The 19,584-nt window shown below is 35.7% G+C and overlaps 1 protein-coding gene across 1 annotated transcript in view; it reads right to left on the bottom strand.

Annotated features, from left to right (window-relative positions):
- cntnap5a (contactin associated protein family member 5a) overlaps positions 1-19,584 on the bottom strand; it is an 84,438-nt gene that overhangs the window by 48,182 nt on the left and 16,672 nt on the right. The window contains exons 2-3 of the mRNA XM_067409120.1: positions 9,021-9,131; positions 5,750-5,943 (exon numbers count right to left, since the gene is read on the bottom strand). Of these exons, the coding sequence (XP_067265221.1) occupies positions 5,750-5,943; positions 9,021-9,131 (305 nt within the window). The remainder of the gene's footprint in view (positions 1-5,749; positions 5,944-9,020; positions 9,132-19,584) is intronic.

The raw sequence follows: 19,584 nt of genomic DNA, 5'->3' as shown, positions 1-19,584 counted from the left end.
TGTATACATTTTTACCACAAATCCTCGTCTTGCACTGCTCTGTGATCCGCCAGAAAGGTCACGCGTGACATAGGCGGAAGTACCGCGGTAGGGCAAAAAACTTCATCTAATTTTCTCCTCCAACTTCAAAGTCGTCTGGCATCATTGTTTTATCTTTTTTTTGTAAAGGACGTTTGACTTAATCTTTGCACATTCACTTTTGTTTTGCTTATGGAACATGGTATGATGTTGGCTTAAGTGGTAATGTTTAACATAGTGTTAACATAGATGTTAGAAATAGAAAGAGCAAGATATGGTATGGGGAAATGCAAGATGTATGTTAAAAAACATGTCTGTGCTAACAAAGTGTGGAAAGTTACAGCCACTAAGAGATGTTCCAAATATGGTAAAAGGACAGAGGCTTCGGCCTTGGAGGTTAGAGATATAAAAGTGAGGGGAAGCTTTCGTTCGTCTTACACTCTGCAGCTACTTGTGTTTCTGTATGACCTGTCTGACCTTTCTTGCAAGAAATAAAAGCTTTAAAGACAATTGGACGTGTTTGTCTCTTATGCAGTATAGTCGGAGTTGATTTTTTTGCCACAACACTTTGTAGACATTGGATTGGTACTTTCATTTGTGTCATGTGACCTTTCTAATGAGCATCTGTGGTTAAAAAGTATATACATTTTTATTTTTCAGAAAATGACCAATCGTTTCACTAGACAAGACCCTTATTCTTTGGCTGGAATCGTGTAGAGCCCTTTGAAGCTGCATTGAAATTGCAATTTGGACCTTCAACCTGCTATTTGGACCTTTCTCCACTAAATGGAGAAAAATCCTGGAACATTTTCCTCAAAAACCTTTTCTTTTTGACTGAAGAAAGAAAGACATAAACATCTTGGATGACATGGGGGTGAGTAAATTATCAGGAAATTTTAATTCTGAAGTGAACTAATCCTTTAATATTTTGCCTCAAATGAAGACATTATTTTATTGTTGCATATGCATTGAACATTACAAATATTTCCTTGCATATAAGTGATTGAAAGAGAGAATGGGCTGTGCTTTTAGTAGCTTTTGATGGCTTAGTGCAATGGATCATACAATAGAATTGTATTGTATTTGTATCAATGGAAAAAGCATAGAACATTTCAAAGTTCAAAGACTTTATAGTCTGCCTCCTTATTCACAAGTTTTGAACCTTCCAGTTATTCAAGCACAACAACAGTTTTGCTGACGTAAGGCAAAGCCTTTATAGTATTGATCCAATGATCTGCTTGAAAGAACTGCCAGGATTTCACAAAATCTGCCCCCTTGAGCAGGCTACATCCACTCAGGGGGTGTGGGGGGAATGCTTAAAGGTTCACCAGTGTGAACAAGGTTTTGTGATCCCTCCTGACTGTTAGGCCTGTTTCATATAGCTAATTAATAAACATAAATTAAAAGATCATGACTAGAAGTCGTACATTAATTTTATTACAAACTTTATTGTCATGAAATTTAATTTACACAACGAGGAGAACCATATTTTATTTTTTTACCATATTTCACAGAGTTCAGAAAGCTACTTTATGTGTAGCAAAAATAGGCACGGCACTAACACTCAGCTTACACCTCCTTCAGCTACATTTACATTTACATTTACATTTATGCATTTGGCAGACGCTTTTATCCAAAGCGACTTACATTGCATTATACTATACATTTGTATCTGAGTATGTGCAATCCCTGGGATCGAACCCATGACCTTGGCATTGCTAGTGCCATGCTCTAACCACACTATGCAGTCAGCAATTTTCCGTCAACGTAGGCGAATCCTGTTTCCCCGCCAGGAGATGATGGCAATACAAGATGAGAGAAGATGAAGACAAAGAATGAAATGTGTCAGGGAAACTCCAGAAAGATACATGTCAACCGCTATTTCAGCTTTTGAAGGCTAGTGCTAGTCTATCTTTAGCTACATTCCTGCTAAGTGGTACTGCTCCACTCATGCTTGCGGTGAGAATAGTGTAACCTGTTAATATGGTCGCCAAAATAAAAATCTTTTGTGTGTGGTGTGAAGCAGGCCTTGGCTTATACATTAATGGAGAGAATGCAAGCTTGAAATCTATTAAAAAAAGACAGAAGGAAAAAAGTGGAAAAGAACAAAGGACAAAGGGAAAAAGAGGGGGAAACAAAAATATAAAAGGTCTTTCTGTCATTACAGTGCTGCTTGAAAGCAAAATTATCCATCATATAGAGGTATCCTGGATGTCATGACTGTAACAGCTAGTTTTAACATCTGTCATGTTGTTAACGTTTTCCAGTTTGATTCCTGTCATTCTAAAGAGCAAATCCTCCCTGGAAGACTAGAAAGTCTCCGGGTAACCTTCTCACATTCTAGAGACACACAGAATGTCTGCGGAAAGTAAATGACAAAGGACGGCACGAACACAGCTCAGTAGCTCGAAGCCCCACAGGCTATAAGACAAAAGAAATGACCGCGGCAAGGCCCCCACAAAGCTTATGCAGTCAGCAATTTTCCGTCAACGTAGGCGAATCCTGTTTCCCCGCCAGGAGATGATGGCAATACAAGATGAGAGAAGATGAAGACAAAGAATGAAATGTGTCAGGGAAACTCCAGAAAGATACATGTCAACCGCTATTTCAGCTTTTGAAGGCTAGTGCTAGTCTATCTTTAGTTCACCAAGGCCGCAATATTAAGACTTAATGTGACATGAGCTCTTTTCATGTAATTCAGCACCTCGTAAAATAGTTTTCTTGTGAGATTATTGACTGTTTATTGATAAAAAATACAGGAAAATCATGCTTTTACAAGACGACGTACTTGTTTCTTTCTCTCTATCCTCCTCTGTCTCACAGCAAACACTATTACGCATCAACACACTCAGCAGCAGTAGCAGTGCAGACTGGAGAGAGCAATTATCTGTCACTTTGGGGAGCCCATTCACACCTTTCTACACGAAGACCTTCTCTGACATACAGCGGAGGCAAACAAGCTCTGTGGTTGCGGTGTCCTCTTAGCCCAAAACCTTTGGCAGCTTTCCCCGCCACTTCTGATACAGATATAACACTCATTAAACCAAAAAACAAGCTTGAGAGCAAATTAGGAGTGTTTTCTTCTTGTTCTTTTTACTGACAAGCCATTCTTTTAATTTAGCAGACACTTTCTTTTCACATAAACAGTGTGAACATAAAACCCTTGATGCTGTCTAATACTCTTTACTGTTGGCTTGTCACAGCTCGCTAAAATAAGAAAAGTGAAGTTAGTTGGGAGAGAAAGAAAGAAAGGAAAAAGCAGAAGATTCATACATACAGTTTTACATTCACATTACATTTATACATCTTATCCAAAGAGGCTTATATTGCATTTTAAAGATGCTTTTATCCATTCATTCAGGAATGCTAATACAAGAGCGCTGAGGATCTGATGACTGGAAATATTTGTTCGCTCTGTCTTTAAATTTTGCTGCTGGGAAAATATCAGCCTAATGTACCATCTTTGCATAATGAGTTTTCACAATAATGCCAAAAGAATGAGAATATTATGTCGTCGTCGTAGAAAAAATAATCCAAGGCAGCTGGAGAAAAACATACTACTTTTCAAAAGTTTGCGGTCTGTAAGATGGTTTGTTTGTTTTCATTTCTGAGAGAATGTTTTGTGCTGAGCAAGACTGCATGTCTTACAGTAAAACAAACGTAATATTGAGAAATATTATCGCAATTTAAAATAGCTGTTTTCTATTTCAATATATTTTAAAATGTAATTTTTTCCTGTGATGGCAAAGCTAAACTTTCAGCATCATAACTCCAGTCTTCAGTGCCACATGATCCTAAAGATCCCATTTAGATATGCTAATTTGCTGCTTAAGAAACATTTTTCTTACTGTCAATGTTAAAATCTGTTGTGCTGCTTAATATTTCTTTTGTGGAAACTGATACTATTTTTTGATTTTTTGATTCTTTGATGAACAGAAAGTTTAAAAGAACAGAATTTATTTGAAATAAAAATCTTTTGTAACATTTTTGTCACTTTTGATTAATTTAATGCATCCTTGTTTAATAAAAAGTAATAAAAAAAACATTATGTATTATGAAAAGCGCTATATAAATGAAGATTTCTTGACTTGACATGATTACAATTGATGAAACTGTCTGTATGTTCCCAATACCTCACTTATAGGAATATATATTTATATCCTTTATATTTATATATTTATATATATATATATATATATATAATGTCTTTTCTGTGATGCTTTGATGTATCTATGTGTAAAGGATCAAGCTTCTAAATCTGCTTCTAAACGACACTTTTTTTGAAGAATTAACATAAAATCAATCAACTGGTACCGCAAAAACATTTAGGCTATATACAGATTACTAAATCAATCCATTACAGTGTGACTCAGTGTCTGACACCATTTCTTACTGTATATCATGTCAAAAATTCAGAGCTTTATAATGAACCAATTGTGTATCAAATAAAAGTACAGGTGGAGTATTAATAAAGCTGAGAGACAGTCCTGACATTATGTATGTCCATGCAGAAAGAAAAAACTATGTCTGTAGTACAGCTAAACCAAGCAAATCAAACCTGTAAAATGCAGAGAATTTATTACTGCATCACTTCACACTGCTGAGCACGTTACCTTTACCACTTTATTCTACATTTCCACCACATTAAAAGCTAATTACATCTTACTCGACTGTAATCTTCTCCTTTCATTAAACACACTTTGAAAATGTCATTATATCTTTAATAAAGCGTCAGTCTCATCGTTTGAATATAATTACAAAGCAGCAATATGAGACAATGAATATTCCATCATTTACAGGCATTATAAGTGTGGAGGCCAAGCCTGAGGACAAAGACAACAGATGTGTTGGTGGATCAAGCCATCTTCAAACACCTGTGATGATTGAGAGGCTGTGGCAAGTTCAACATCATTAGTACGTTGTATTTCAGGAATCTCAGAAATTGCTGGCAGCAATTCATATGTTTGTAACCGAATTCAGAGTTCAGTTAATGGGGTTTCAGAACTATTCAGCCCATGGAAATAAGCTGCACTGAAGATGTTCAAAACAAGACCATCATTTTCCTCTGCAGCAGCACAGGTGATGCATAATCAATTAAATCAGTAAGTATTAAAAAAGAGATTGTCAAAAAGGATGACTTCATACACTCTTTTGAAAGTGAATTTAAATAGGGTGATCGGAACCCAGATGCGAAGCAAAAGAGTCTTATTTTCCACTAATGATCGGGCGAATGTACATTACGCCACTATTGCCAAATAAATAAATAAACTGACATGAAATATTGAGTTGAGTTAAAATGATTTGATTATGTGCAAAGAAAGAGAATGAGGAGTAATATGAGAAGCACTGAACTACCACATTGTAGGAAATTGGTTGTCAGAGACAATGGTGAAATATACAGTTTAACGATCATTACACAAAAATATATTTAACTGCAGAATGTTGTGACTGACCAATCTGAATTTAGTATTCCAGATTGCTGTGTAATAATTTCGTATAATGACCACTAAACTGTATAATTTTCCATTGCCCCAGACAACTGATTTCCCATAGCTGTACGAGTTCAATATTTCTTCCCACATAATATAATAATTTAGACCAAAATCAATGTCTCATTTGTATTTCTTCATTTATTACACAAGCAGGATAATGCACAGACAGCCAGTCATTTTCACAAAATAAGGCCCTTCAGGGTTTTCTGGTAAATTGGTACCAAAATACACACACTTACCCCAACATTGTCCTCCAACATGTACTGTTTCCAGATGCGTCCGGTGTCACTGTACAGGAGCATGTAGGCACTGACCCAGTCCGAGCTGCCGTGACGACCTTGTGTGGCCACTGCTGTGACCTCCATTCGGTCCTGGAGGTCAACCTGCAGCCAGGGCGACCTGTCCATCGACTCTGGGCTCCAACCACCTCCTCCTAGAGAACCCCATAAGGTCTATCAAAATCTTATTCAGCTTTGAGTGTCAAATAGTGCCCTTGCTCAAAAGCAAGACACACAGGAAAGGAAACTGGTACAGGTTTTCATTGAAGCAACTATATGAAATTATGAAATCTGCATTTCAGTTTGGCTTTTCAGTTGGTTTTGTATTCATGGGCTGAGCTGCTGTCAATCAGTAGACTGCTTCCACTCCAAAAACAAGCCAAGAGCCTCGACCTCTTGACCTCACTTAACATGTACAGCATTCACTTCAGATCGCAGAAGGCTGTCGGCACATGTGCTCCATATAAAAATGCATTTCTGCATCTACAATCTTCCAGCTCAGAACTGTGTGGAGAAATTGGTGTGACTTGGGCAGAGAGGTTCATTACTCAAGCACTGCGGACACCACAGGAGCAGATCAGAGCAGAATTTTAAACTGGGGACCTCTGACTTGAAAGAAGCAGCGTTTACACAGACCCCCTAGAGACAGGAATCATTTAGTTTGTTACAGATGCACGCAGAGGTTGGTCACATCTATAAATAGCTCAGGACATGCAGAGATAGGGTGAAAGCAAACAGCTCAATAACGCATCAACTTGCCATTTTCTGAAGTTGTAGTTTTTTTGTTGTTGTTGTTTGTTTTGTTTGTTTGTTTTGTCATTTTAGGCATGATTTAAAAGCACATGGACGCAGTAAATATTTAATTATTGCTTTGCATCACTGCATCTTGTACGGTATTTCTTCAATCTATAATTTATTCATATGATTTAAAGTCCCCCTGTGGTGAAAATCAAGTTTTTAATGTTGTTTATTTGTCTATGTGTTATATGCTTTAAGACCAACCATGTGCAAATTCGTCAACACTATTGCTTAGTATTGTCTCTTTAAAGGTGCCATCGAATGGAAAATTTAATTTACCTTGGCATAGCTGAATAACACAAGTTCAGTACATGGAAATGACATACAGTGAGTCTCAAACTCCATTGTTTCCTCCTTCTTATATAAATCTCATTTGTTTAAAAGACCTCAGAAGAACAGGCGAATCTCAACATAGCACCGACTGTTACGGAACAGTCAGGATCATTAATATGTACGTCCCCAATATTTGCATATGCCAGCTCATGTTCAAGGCATTACACAAGGGCAGGACGTCTGGATCTGTGCACAGCTGAATCATCAGACTAGGTGCAAGCAAGAACAAGGCAGATGGAGCAATAATAACTGACATGACCCATGATAACATGATATTTTTAGTGATATTTGTAAATGTCTTTCTAAATGTTTTGTTAGCATGTTGCTAATGTACTGTTAAATGTGGTTAAAGTTACCATCGTTTCTTACTGTATTTACGGACACAAAAGCCATTGCTATTTTTTTATTTTTAAACACTTGCAGTCTATATAATGCATAAACACAACTTCATTCTTTATAAATCTCCCCAACAGTGTGTAATGTTAGCTTTAGCCATGGAGCACCATCAAACTCATTCAGAATCAAATGTAAACATCCAAATAAATACTATACTCACATGATCCGATGCATGCATGCAGTATGCATGACGAACACTTTGTAAAGATCCATTTTGAGGGTTATATTAGCTGTGTGAACTTTGTTTATGCTGTTTAAGGCAAGCGCGAGTTCCGGGGACAGGGAGTGTGAGGAATTAAAGGGCTGCAGCATAAATCGGTGCATAGTTAATGATGCCCCAAAAAAATTAATTAAAAACAATAAATGGGGTATTTTGAGCTGAAACTTCACAGACACATTCAGGGGACACCTTAGACTTATATTTCATCTTGTAAAAAAACGTTTGATGGCACCTTTAAAATTGCAGTGATCTAAAGACAGTTTCAAAAACGTGGGTTGAAATCACTGGTGTCTGTGACGTCACAAACTACCTTGTAACCAATCACGTCAATGTACTGGCGGGCTTTAATATATTATTAACATATCATTATCATTTTCTGTTGACAATCATGTCAACGTGCCTACAGGCTTTAGCATATCATTAACATATCATTATCATTTTCTGTTGATATGAAAAATCTGAAAAATTTAGCAATATACAGTAGCGGTGTATTTCGATGTTATGATGAACTATATGCCTTTCTCCACTGATGGTTGTTCAAAGCGTTTATAAGGATATTTACATTTATAAAGCAGCTGTCTGTCTTTGAGATGGTGAACGTGAACATGGTTTATGTAACATTAGCAACACATTATTAGCTGTTTGATAATGTAGTCAAGCAAAAGGCTAGTCATATTAATTACCGCTATGTCCGACGTTGTAAAGAGCGATACCAAGCGTTCAAGCGTTTACCTCAGTAAGTTGACCGAGTGGATGTCTGAGCTTGTGCGAATGAGTGGAGGTGGGGGTAATTAGCATATTCATAGATCCTCATATAATAAATGAGGCAAGGGTGTAGAGTTACACCCAAGCTTTTTTAAGGCATGGAGACATTTTTTTTCCACAGGAAAAAAAGTTTAAATATGTAATTTTGGTGATCAAAGATGAGTTCTAAGGTATACAAATATTGACTACAGGGGGACTTTAAACAAAGGTCTAGATACAATGTTCATACAGATGATGATGATCTTATAATATAAAATATTTTAATTGCATAAAATATTGTATAATAATTGTATAAATATAAAGAATATTCTCACTCAATATACATAAATACAAAAAAAGTTTGGGGTGAGTCTGTAATTTTTTTTAAAAATATTTTTGAAAGCACACCAAGGCTGCATTTATATGATTATAAACACAGTATAAACAACAATATTGTGAATTTACATTCACAGTGTAAAATAACTGAATATATTTAAAAAATTTCACTTATTTCTGTGATGGCAAAGCTAAAATTTTCAGCAGCCATTACTCCAGTCTTCAGTGTCACATTTTGAACAGGACTTTTGAAAACTTTTGTATGCAGAAGAGGTTCAGTGTGTTCATAAACAAAAGGCTCGCATAACTCTAATAAGGCTTAAATTCCCTAGGTGTCATTTATGTTCTTTCCTTAACTGACACATATATGAATGAATTAACAAACAAACAAGAACTTAAACTTACCATCTCTTTTGTTTAGCTTGGCAAAATATGCAGCCCGACTGTCTGAGAAATGTGAAGAGCTCTGAAAGGAAGTTGCAGGCAGAAGCGATGCCAGAGATCCATCACAGCTGTCTGGATAACACAACAAATAAAAAACAGACAAATATTAGCTAATATGAAAATAAACCCCTCTGCTCACATATGTGTAAGATTTTCTTCAGGCGAATCCTTTACTGTTGAGATAATCTTCCATCAGACAGGTGAGATGGATCTCTTCACTAATACATCTGTTAAAGAAAACCTGATAGTGTGGAACTTCATGGCAAATTCATCTTTATGTTGTTCATATCACATCTAGTTGTATGCTAGAGAGTCTGAATAACTGAGTGAACCTTTTTAAGTTTTCAGACCTGTAGATTTGAGGCACAACCTGGAAAAAAAATGGAAATCAACGTACAGATATCAAATTAAATTAAATTTAGCAATTATTTGAATAAAATAACACAAACACACACATAAAGATTTGACAATGACATGGTTTTACATTTTTTAAAGGCTGCATAATCTGTAATTTAAACAAAAAATGGCGTAGTGGTCAGAAGCTTAAAAATGAGATGGAGAGAAAACAGGTTTCTGGGTCAAGAAAGCAACTGCTGAAGGTTATCTCTATGGTAACAGCAAAATATACCTCTGTACTTTAGTGAATGTGTCATAATTAGGGTTAAAACTCAGTAGGGGTCTTGACTTTACTGTTTGATAGAAAGGGTTATGTGCTATTTTATCATGTAAAGTTCACAGAGAAGACCTATTTATACTATACTACAAAAAAAAAAAAAAACATTTCTAGCTTACAAAATTCACTCACACACAAAAAAAAAAAAAAAAAAAAAAAATCAGCTAGAAATTTTTAAAAAATTATTTAGTAAAAAATTTGCCCATAAAACAAGCATGCTTTTACAAGGTCAATGAAAGTTGCCCCTATAATGTCCCACATGAAGTGTCCTCAATCAGACTTCCAATGGCTTCAGGACACAAATACTTTAAAGGGTTAGTTCACCCAAAAATGAAAATTCTGTCATTTATTACTCACCCTCATGCCGTTCCACACCCGTAAGACCTTCATTAATCTTCTGAACACAAATTAAGATATTTTAGTTTAAATCCGATGGCTCAGTGAGGCCTTCATAGGGAGTAATGTCACTTCCTCTGTCAAGATCCATAAAGGTACTAAAAACACATCTAAATCAGTTCATGTGAGTACAGTTGTTCAATATTAATATTATAAACCGACGAGAATATTTTTGGTGCGGCAAAAAAACAAAATAACGACTTATTTAGTGATGACCGATTTCAAAACACTGCTCCAGGAAGCATCGGAGCATTATGAATCAGTGTATCGAATCATGAATCGGATCGCGGTTCAAACCTGCCAAACGGCTGAAATCACGTGACTTTGGCGCTCCGAACTGCAGATTCGATACACGGATTCATAATGCTCCGATGCTTTCTAAAGCAGTATTTTGAAATCGGCCATCACTAAATAAGTCGTTATTTGTTTTGGTTTTTTTTGGCGCACCAAAAATATTCTCGTCGCTTTATAATATTAATATTAAACCACTGTACCCACATGAACTGATTTAGATGTGATTTTAGTACCTTTATGGATCTTGAGAGAGGAAATGTCATTGCTCCCTATGAAGGCCTCACGGAGTCATCGGATTTGAACTAAAATATCTTAATTTGTGTTCCGAAGATTAATGAAGGTCTTACGGTTGTGGAACGACATGAGGGTGAGTAATAAATGACAGAATTTTCATTTTTGGGTGAACTAACCCTTTAAAACCTACTATTAAACACCGCAAATGCCATTTTGAACTGTAAAGACAACCGCATGTTTGTAATCAATGACTGAAAATCAAAATGAATTTAATTAGCATGTCGACAAACATCTCAAACCTTCTCCTGGGTGTCTGCTAAAGATGCTCAGCTTCTTTCACTGTGGTTTTCATTACAGCTCCCCAAATGATGTGAATTACTTTGCATTGCAAGCAAAGGCCTTGAGGCAGGAAGAAAGAGATATGAAAGGGTAATTGAATATCAATAATTACACATGGGATTTCTCGGTCAGCTCCCTACCGGTGTTGCATTCCACAAACACACTTCCATTTAAAACATTCTGGTGTACTTTATGTTTGCCGTCCAGAGGTACGTGCGACAGACAAAGCCTTGGAAGGGCACTTAAATTAATTGATAGCTATAAACATAATGAAATGATAGTCAGAGTCAGAGTCAGATATATGAATAATTACTTCAATCACAAAAAGCACAACAGAGAAATGCTGCACGCTCCAGACAACCCCTCCTTTTAAATTTAGACGACATATGTTCAGCTATTAACCTCCCACTAAGCGCTAACCACTTTTGACCTTCATACATATGTGAAGTCACCGCAGTGTCTGAATCTCTTCTCTGTATCATATTCTTATGTTCAAGCTCTCTTGACCTTTGCAGATTCCTAGTGATACGAACAATAGCAGAAAATAAGATCTCTTTCCTGAAAGCTGTCATGAAACGTTAATTGTCAGAAAATGAGAAGCTCTTATTTAAGCAGACCTTACAATTTGCATGGATTTGAATAATGAACTTTCATCCAATTACGGGAATTTGGGTTTTGAGTATTTTTGCCAGATGATGATGGCACGACACTGACATTAAACGGAAAATAACTGTAATGTGGCATTTACTAGGAATATAGCTATTCTAGTCTCCACATCATAGCATTCAATTGTTTGGTGTTAATTGAAAAAGTTTAACACATTAAGAAGTAAATTGTTTTATTGTGAAGTCATCTGAATGAAAAGTGAACTTGCAGAAAATATAATATTATGGGAAAAAAGGCCACTTAAGAGCACTTTAAGAAAGTACACCTTCACACTTCATACTAAATGTCAAATTAAAAGTTTTACTTTTTAAATGATTGTTTTTATAATTATTTATCATGCTTTATAGAAGTACACATATTTTGAAGTGTTGACTAACAGTACATGATTATAACTGTATAGCTGTAGTACGTTATTTGAGTTTACATTTAAAGTGATTATATTTGAAATTTCATCATAATTACAAATGTGTAATTACAAATATATTTAAATACATGACATAGATTCATTTCAGTAGAAATGAAATTGAAGTATATTTTAGTTTACCATAAAGCATTCAGCAGTACAGAATAAAAGACACTAGAAGTAAGGATAACACTTTACAATAACATTCATTAGTTAACATTAGCTGACTACATTAGTTAACATGAACTAATAATGAACTGCACTTATGCAGCATCTATTAATCTTTGTTAATGTTAATTCAACATTTACTAATACATTACTAAAATCTTGTTAACATTAGTTAATGCTCTGTGAACTAACATGAACAAACAATGAACAACTATATTTTCATTAACTAACGTTAACGAAGATTAGTAAATACAGTAACAAATGTATTGCTCATGGTAAGTTCATGTTAGTTAATACATTAACTAATGTTTAATTAATGAACCTTATAGTAGAGTTTTTCCAAAGTGAGAAATTATGACATAACACATAAAGATGCACTTAAATACTACTTAAGTGGGTCATAAGAACTCTTAAGATCAGATAATTGTAGTTTATAAAAATTTACACTATTTTCAAGTAACAGTATATAGTGTCATTGTTACACATTGCATTTACTGTAAATGCTATAGTAAATTATGCATAATTAATTACATGCAACTAATCCTAAACAAAAGCGTTCCCTCGCAAAACTTTTGCGTTCCCCAGAAAAACTTTGCCTTCCCTCACAAAGATATTTGCGCTCCCTTGCAAAACTTTTGCATTCCCTCGCAAAGATATTTGCGTTACCTCGCAAAGATATTATCATTCCCTTGCTGTGAGCTCGGATTAACATAGGGAACTAACTGAAACACTGTGTTTACATCCTCTTTAATGTCCCGCTGGCTGGCAGTAGTGTTTCAGTTAGTTCCATACATTAATAATACACACAAATAATGCATGGCTCATAGAGTTTGAACTTGTTTGACTCAAATATAAAGAAATGCGGTCAGTGCTTAACTCATGGAGTTCAGTAAAGTTGGCAATATATTCACAGATTCAAGCTTCCGGGATCACCCCTTGAGCTAAACGTTGTTAATACACAAATGCAGCTATTTCCAATCATAATAACCTAGACAACGAGCTACAACAACCCCAATTTTCATCAAATGTGCTTCATAATAAATTGGTCCCTATGAGCAGGCAGTGCAGAGACACGTCTGAAGGGACCGTCTGAAAAGTGCAAAACCCTTTTGCTCATTTTATATTATGAAAAATACTCAATAACTTCACTGTAACACACTGTACTGTCACCAAATTCAGTTCATACATCACTGCTCTCCTGCTAGTTGTACTGGAACACTTAGTTTGATTTTAAAGTGTTGTAGTACCTATAACCAAAAGGTAAAGCAGGAGAGCAGTGATGTATGAACTGAATTTGGTGACAGTATAGTGTGTTACAGTGAAGTTATTGAGTGTTTTTCATAATATAAAATGAGCAAAAGGGTTTTGGGTTTTGCACTTTTCAGACGGTCCCTTCAGGTTTGTCTCTCCACTGCCTGCGCTTAAAGACCAATTTATATATTATAAAGCACATTTGATGAAAATTGGGTTGTTGTAGCTAGTTGTCTAGGTTACTATGATTGGAAATAGCTGCATTTGTGTTTTAACAACGTTTAGCTCAAGAGGTGATCCGGGAAGCTTGAATCTGTGAACATAATGCCAACTTTATTGAACTCCTTGACTTAAGCACTCACTGCATTTCTTTATTTGAGTCCAACAAGTTCAAACTCTATGGGCTGTGCATTATTTGTGTGCATTATAAACGTATGGAGCTGAATGAAACACTACTGCCATCCAGCGGGACATTAAAGAGGAAGTGTTTGTCCGAGCTCAAAGCAAGGGAATGATGATATCTTTGCGAGGGAATGCAACATTTCTCGGGGGAACACAAAGTTTTGCGAGGGAACGCAAAAGATTTGAAAAAAAAACAAAAAAAAAAACACGTCCCTTTAGGGGCTTCGTAAAATTGCGACCATTTTAGTCACATATGTTACCTAAATTTAACGTGTGCGACCTTAAAATATATTTGGGAGCATTTGTGCAAGTGCAAATAATTGTTGAGGTGCGACCTGTTTTCATTTCTCTACAAAACGTTTGCTAATTACAGCACAGTATGCCTGCTGTCAGCTGCTGATACAGTGACCGGTCCACCATTCTATCACACAACCAATTAAACTTTATCTATATGTTCTTAAAGGAATACTCCACTTTTTTTGAAAATAGGCTCATTTTCCAACTCCCCTAGAGTTAAACAGTTGAGTTTTACCGTTTTCTAATCCATTCAGCCGATCTCCGGTTCTGGCGGTACCACTTTTAGCATAGCTTAGCATAGTTCATTGAATCTGATTAGACCGTTAGCATTGCGCTTAAAAATGACCAAAGAGTTTTGATATTTTTCCTATTTAAAACTTGACTCTTCTGTAGTTAAATCGTGTACTAAGACCGGCGGAAAATGAAAAGTTGCGATTTTCTAGGCTGATATGGCTAGGAACTATACTCTCATTCAGGCGTAATAATCAAGGAACTTTGCTGCCGTTCCATGGCTGCAGCAGTGCAATGATATTACGCAGCGTCTCTCACAAACGTCTCCATGATTGCAAGGCACGTTCCCTGTGCAAGCAGGGGCTCACGGGCGCTGCATAATATCATTGCACTGCTGCAGCCATGGAACGGCAGCAAAGTTCCTTGATTATTACGCCTGAATGAGAGTATAGTTCCTAGTCATATCAGCCTAGAAAATCACAACTTTTTATTTTCCGTCGGTCTTAGTACACGATTTAACTACAGAAGAGTCAAGTTTTAAATAGGAAAAATATCAAAACTCTTTGGTCATTTTTAAGCGCGATGCTAACGGTCTAATCAGATTCAATGAACTATGCTAAGCTATGCTAAAAGTGGTACCGCCAGAACCGGAGATCGGCTGAATGGATTCGAAAACGGTAAAACTCAACTGTTTAACTCTAGGGGAGTTGGAAAATTAGCCTATTTTCAAAAAAAGTGGAGTGTTCCCTTAAGTTTAAAGCAGATTTCAGGTTGATTAATATTAGCCATCAATCACTCCATTTCACTGCGCTTTGTTGTCACGTGACAGGGAGCTAGCGAAGAGAGAAGATGAAAAGAACCGTTACACACGACTGGACATTAACACTTAAGTTTTTATATTTAAAACATATGATACAGTTATAGTTCCAAACAAAGATCACGGCAGAACCATCTGACATTTCATGACAACACAATCGTGTTTGAACGAATCGGTTGAGTCAAAGAATCAATGACCTATACATAAACAACTGCAGGTGCGTCCCAATTCGCGTACTTATGCACTATTCTATGACGTTTTTAAGTATAAATAGTGTGAGTAGTGCGTTCACACTGAAAATTCCAAAAAGAAAAAGTGCACTTTAAATACCCGGATGATGCATTAAATTAACGGAAAAAACGAAGTGTGGAATGTTGGACACTTCGTGTACTCAACTGTCGCAGCTTTAATTACATAGTGGAGGGGGAGGGAGGATCGGACTCCGTTATTAAATGACAAAATAACCTTATACAATTCATGCACTACATGGATGAGTGCACAAGTAAATAGTGTATAAGTGCATAGTTTATAGTGCGTCATTTGGGACGCAACTTGCGTCATTATTGAATGAATCATCCGTTCGAACGAATCGTTTCAATGAATGACTCAATTACTCTCTCATTAACACGGTCACCTCCCACCACCTACTGGCGGTTTAGTTTCATGTATAAAAGTAATCATTCTTTCCAACATTTCTTATTTGTATATTTAAAAAAAAAATGAAAACAATCTCATAACATTATTTAATGCAGTTGTAATTTTTCAGTGTAAATTATTTAATTTGACTGGTAACATGTATATAGTATCAATTATTCTAATTGCATTTATTGATCAAATTTAAGAATTTAAAATGAAAGATGAAGCATTTAATAAGATTAGGGGAAAATAATACCTTCATAAAGGTAAAAAAAAAAAAAAAATGCCCTCGGGGTAAATACCACAAATATGCAGATTTAAATGTCAAAGCTGAGTGAACATTGATGAGAATATTGCTTCAGTAAATTATAATTACAACACAAAAATCCTATTTTTTCCAGACAAGCAGCTTTTTTATTTGGACAAGCGAATGACAAGGCTTTTTAGTTGTGGTGCTCCTAACTTTTTGAAGTTGGGTGCACCAGTGCTAACAAGTAAAAAAGTCAATTTCGAGCCCTGATTAATATTATTCAGTACTTAAATGTATAATTACATTGTAAAAAGAACATCTTAAAATAAAGTGTAACCCATTTTCATTTAATTAACATGCAATTAAGTATCTGAAAAAAGAACATTGTTCACACCTAAGTATATTCTTTGAAAGTATATTATTTCTGTAATACAGTAGGTACTCTTTTAATAAGTAAGCCAAAGTGGACTTTTTTCGCAAGGGTCTGTAGATATGCTAGTTGTGTAGTGTTGTTTGGTGATGCGAAGAGTGAAAATTAAACAATGAAACACACTTATTATCATGCTTTAGTAGTGGAGATAATGGGAGAATCAAGTAAGGGAATTAATTATTGCGTAGTCCGGTCTCTAAAACTCACAAGTATGAGGGTAATGTGCATAAAAGTCAGAAACTGTCATGTTCATCCACACTGATAGATGGCATTCAGTGCACATTACTGAACAAATCTGCACCTTTTGATGAAAGGAATCAAACTGTCTAAGTTACAATACATCATGTAGTATTACTGCACAAACTTACAAGGGCAATGACAAGAACCTTTTAGAGAAAGCCTGTGGCGGCCCCGGCTTTCCCTGTGTGCTTGTTGAGCTGCGTTTAGGATTACTGTGCCTCCAGCGTGGAGTGGCAGATTATGAGTACAGCGATCTGAGCGTGTCAGCACTCACAGGCCGCTGATCCGGGATAAGGCAGGGGAGCAGATCTGCTTGGACTCCAACTCTCTCCCCATTGTTCCACGTCTCCACGCCAGTGCACAGCAAGAAACTCTAATCTGCTGTAGAGCAAGCGAGGACACAGTGAAAACTGGCCGCCAAGCGATTACAATAATCACTGCATTCCAGCCATCTGCGCGTCGAGAGCTGTGTTCATTTAGTGAATCCATTCGGTTTCAAATAGTGTCCATGACTGACTAGAGGGAGCCGAACAATCTTTTCAGCTCGATGAAGTAACAAGGATTGAGTGCAGATGAGGTAAAATATCATTCCATGGCTGCAAAAACCCTCTGAGTGACCTGACTTGACTGCACTTATATCATGTATGTGAACAGATGTCTGTAATACTGATTTAACAGCCAAATGAAGAGGATCAAGCAGTTTTCATACATCTGAGTGTCTTATTCTCCCGTCGTGTGTATTACATAGCAGCTGTAATACATCAGAACTCCTCAGGGATTATGCAGATGACACTTTCACACGCTCTAACAGCACCATTCAACCCCTTTATGATTTAACCCTTTCATTCTTCCTATTCCTCTAATTTTTATCTACAGTCTCATTAGCTGTGAGAAACGTAATTCATATTATAGCACTACACTTTGTTTGAGCGTTTATTCAAATTAGACACACCGAGTTTGTTTAAATTCACAAAATACTATATTCACACTATTTTGCAAGCTATTTTGAAAGTGTAACTTGTCAAGCTACAAGCTAATCTTAATTGGAATAAGTTAAACCACAAGGTACTTTGAAAAAAACGAAGTTAGCTACACTAAAAGCAGCAATCGGGGGAACTTACTTAAGGGGCAATACACATTTTTTAAAAGTTATTTAATGATAGACAGTACACTGCCATTCAAAAGTTTTGGGATGGTAAGATTTTTTTATGTTTTTAAAAAAGAAGTATCTTATTCTCACCATAGCTGCATTTATTTATTATAAAAAATACAGTAAAAACAGCAATATTGTGAAATATTATAACAATTTAAAAGAACTGTTTTTTGGTTTTAATACTTTTAAAATGTAATTTATTCATGTGATGCAAAGCTGAATTTTTAACATCATTACTCCAGTCTTCAGTGTCACATGATCCTTCAGAAATCATTCTATTCTGATTTGCTGCTCAAGAAACATTTCTTATTATTATCAATCTGCTGCTTAAAATTGTTGTGGAAATTATGATGCATTTTATTTTTCAGGATTCTTTGATGAATAGAAAGTTCAATGAACAGCATTTTTTTTTTTACATTTATTTATAAAATTTATTAAAACATTTATTAAATAGAAATAATTTGTAAAATTCTAAATGTCTTCAGGGTTTCCTGTGATCCATTTAATGCATACTTGAATGAATAAAAGTATTAATTTATCTCTTTTTTTAAATCTTCCCACAAATGTTTGAATGGTATCACGGTTTCCACAAAAATGTGAAGCAGCACAACTGTTTTCAACATTGATAATACTCAGAAATGTGTATCGAGCACAAAAAAAGCATATTAGAATGATTTCTGAAGGATCATGTGACTCTGAAGACTGGAGTAATTATGCTGAAAATTCACAGGAATAATAAATTACAATTTACAATAAATTCACATAGAAAACAGCTATTTTAAATTGTAATACTTTTTCACAATATTACTGTTTTTACTGCATTTTTTTAGTAAATAAATGCAGCCTTGGTAAGCAGAAGAGACTTGTTTCAAAGACATTAAACAACTGTAATGTTTCCAAACGTTTGATACTGTATATTTTCTGCCTTATTCTGTAATCATTTATTTTACATTGTATAAGATCCATGAGGACAATGTCACAGTCTGTTGGTTTTTAGTTGGACTTTTAGTTGGTTTGACTTCAGTCACGTTTCCTTTGTTCTAGTTTCCCGCCATTAATCTGTTACCATGGACACTCATTTAACGATCACATTGGCTTGACATTTAGTTTGTTATCTTGTGTATAAATGCCCTCTGTTTTCAGTTCCTCATTGTCGTATTGTTTGTGTCTACACGTTACCTGCTTCTTGTATTGGATTGTTTGAGTTTGTTTTTAAATAAATACATACTTTGTTTTGGAACCTTTTTCATCCTTCTCTTCATCATCTTAACCTACATGTGACAGACAAAGGTCAGATAAACTGGTATTACACCCAACATTTCTGTCCCCCTCACTTCTGAAATGACGGCTACACCCCTGAGGGAAGCACTACACCACAGCTTGTTAGAAGCTTTTTATTAGAAAAGATATAGAAATTGGCAGATTCCTCTAAGGTTTTGACTTCTAAATGCAAACTAGACATGCACACATTAAAAAAAAACACCACCTGAATAGCAGTAAAGGTGTTTATGTGCAGACTGAGTGAAATCTGTGTAATGGGCAAAAATCTACAAAACATATTTCACTCAAGAATTTTCCATATTACACCAATTTCACTCCACATGCACACCTTTAACAGCATTCAGATGGTTTATTCAATGTCTGC

This window comes from Chanodichthys erythropterus, chromosome 14, assembly GCF_024489055.1.
Source record: "Chanodichthys erythropterus isolate Z2021 chromosome 14, ASM2448905v1, whole genome shotgun sequence".
In the NCBI taxonomy this organism is placed as follows: domain Eukaryota; kingdom Metazoa; phylum Chordata; class Actinopteri; order Cypriniformes; family Xenocyprididae; genus Chanodichthys; species Chanodichthys erythropterus.
Note: the sequence above shows the minus strand (reverse complement) of the source record. Positions and strands in the feature narration are given on the sequence as shown.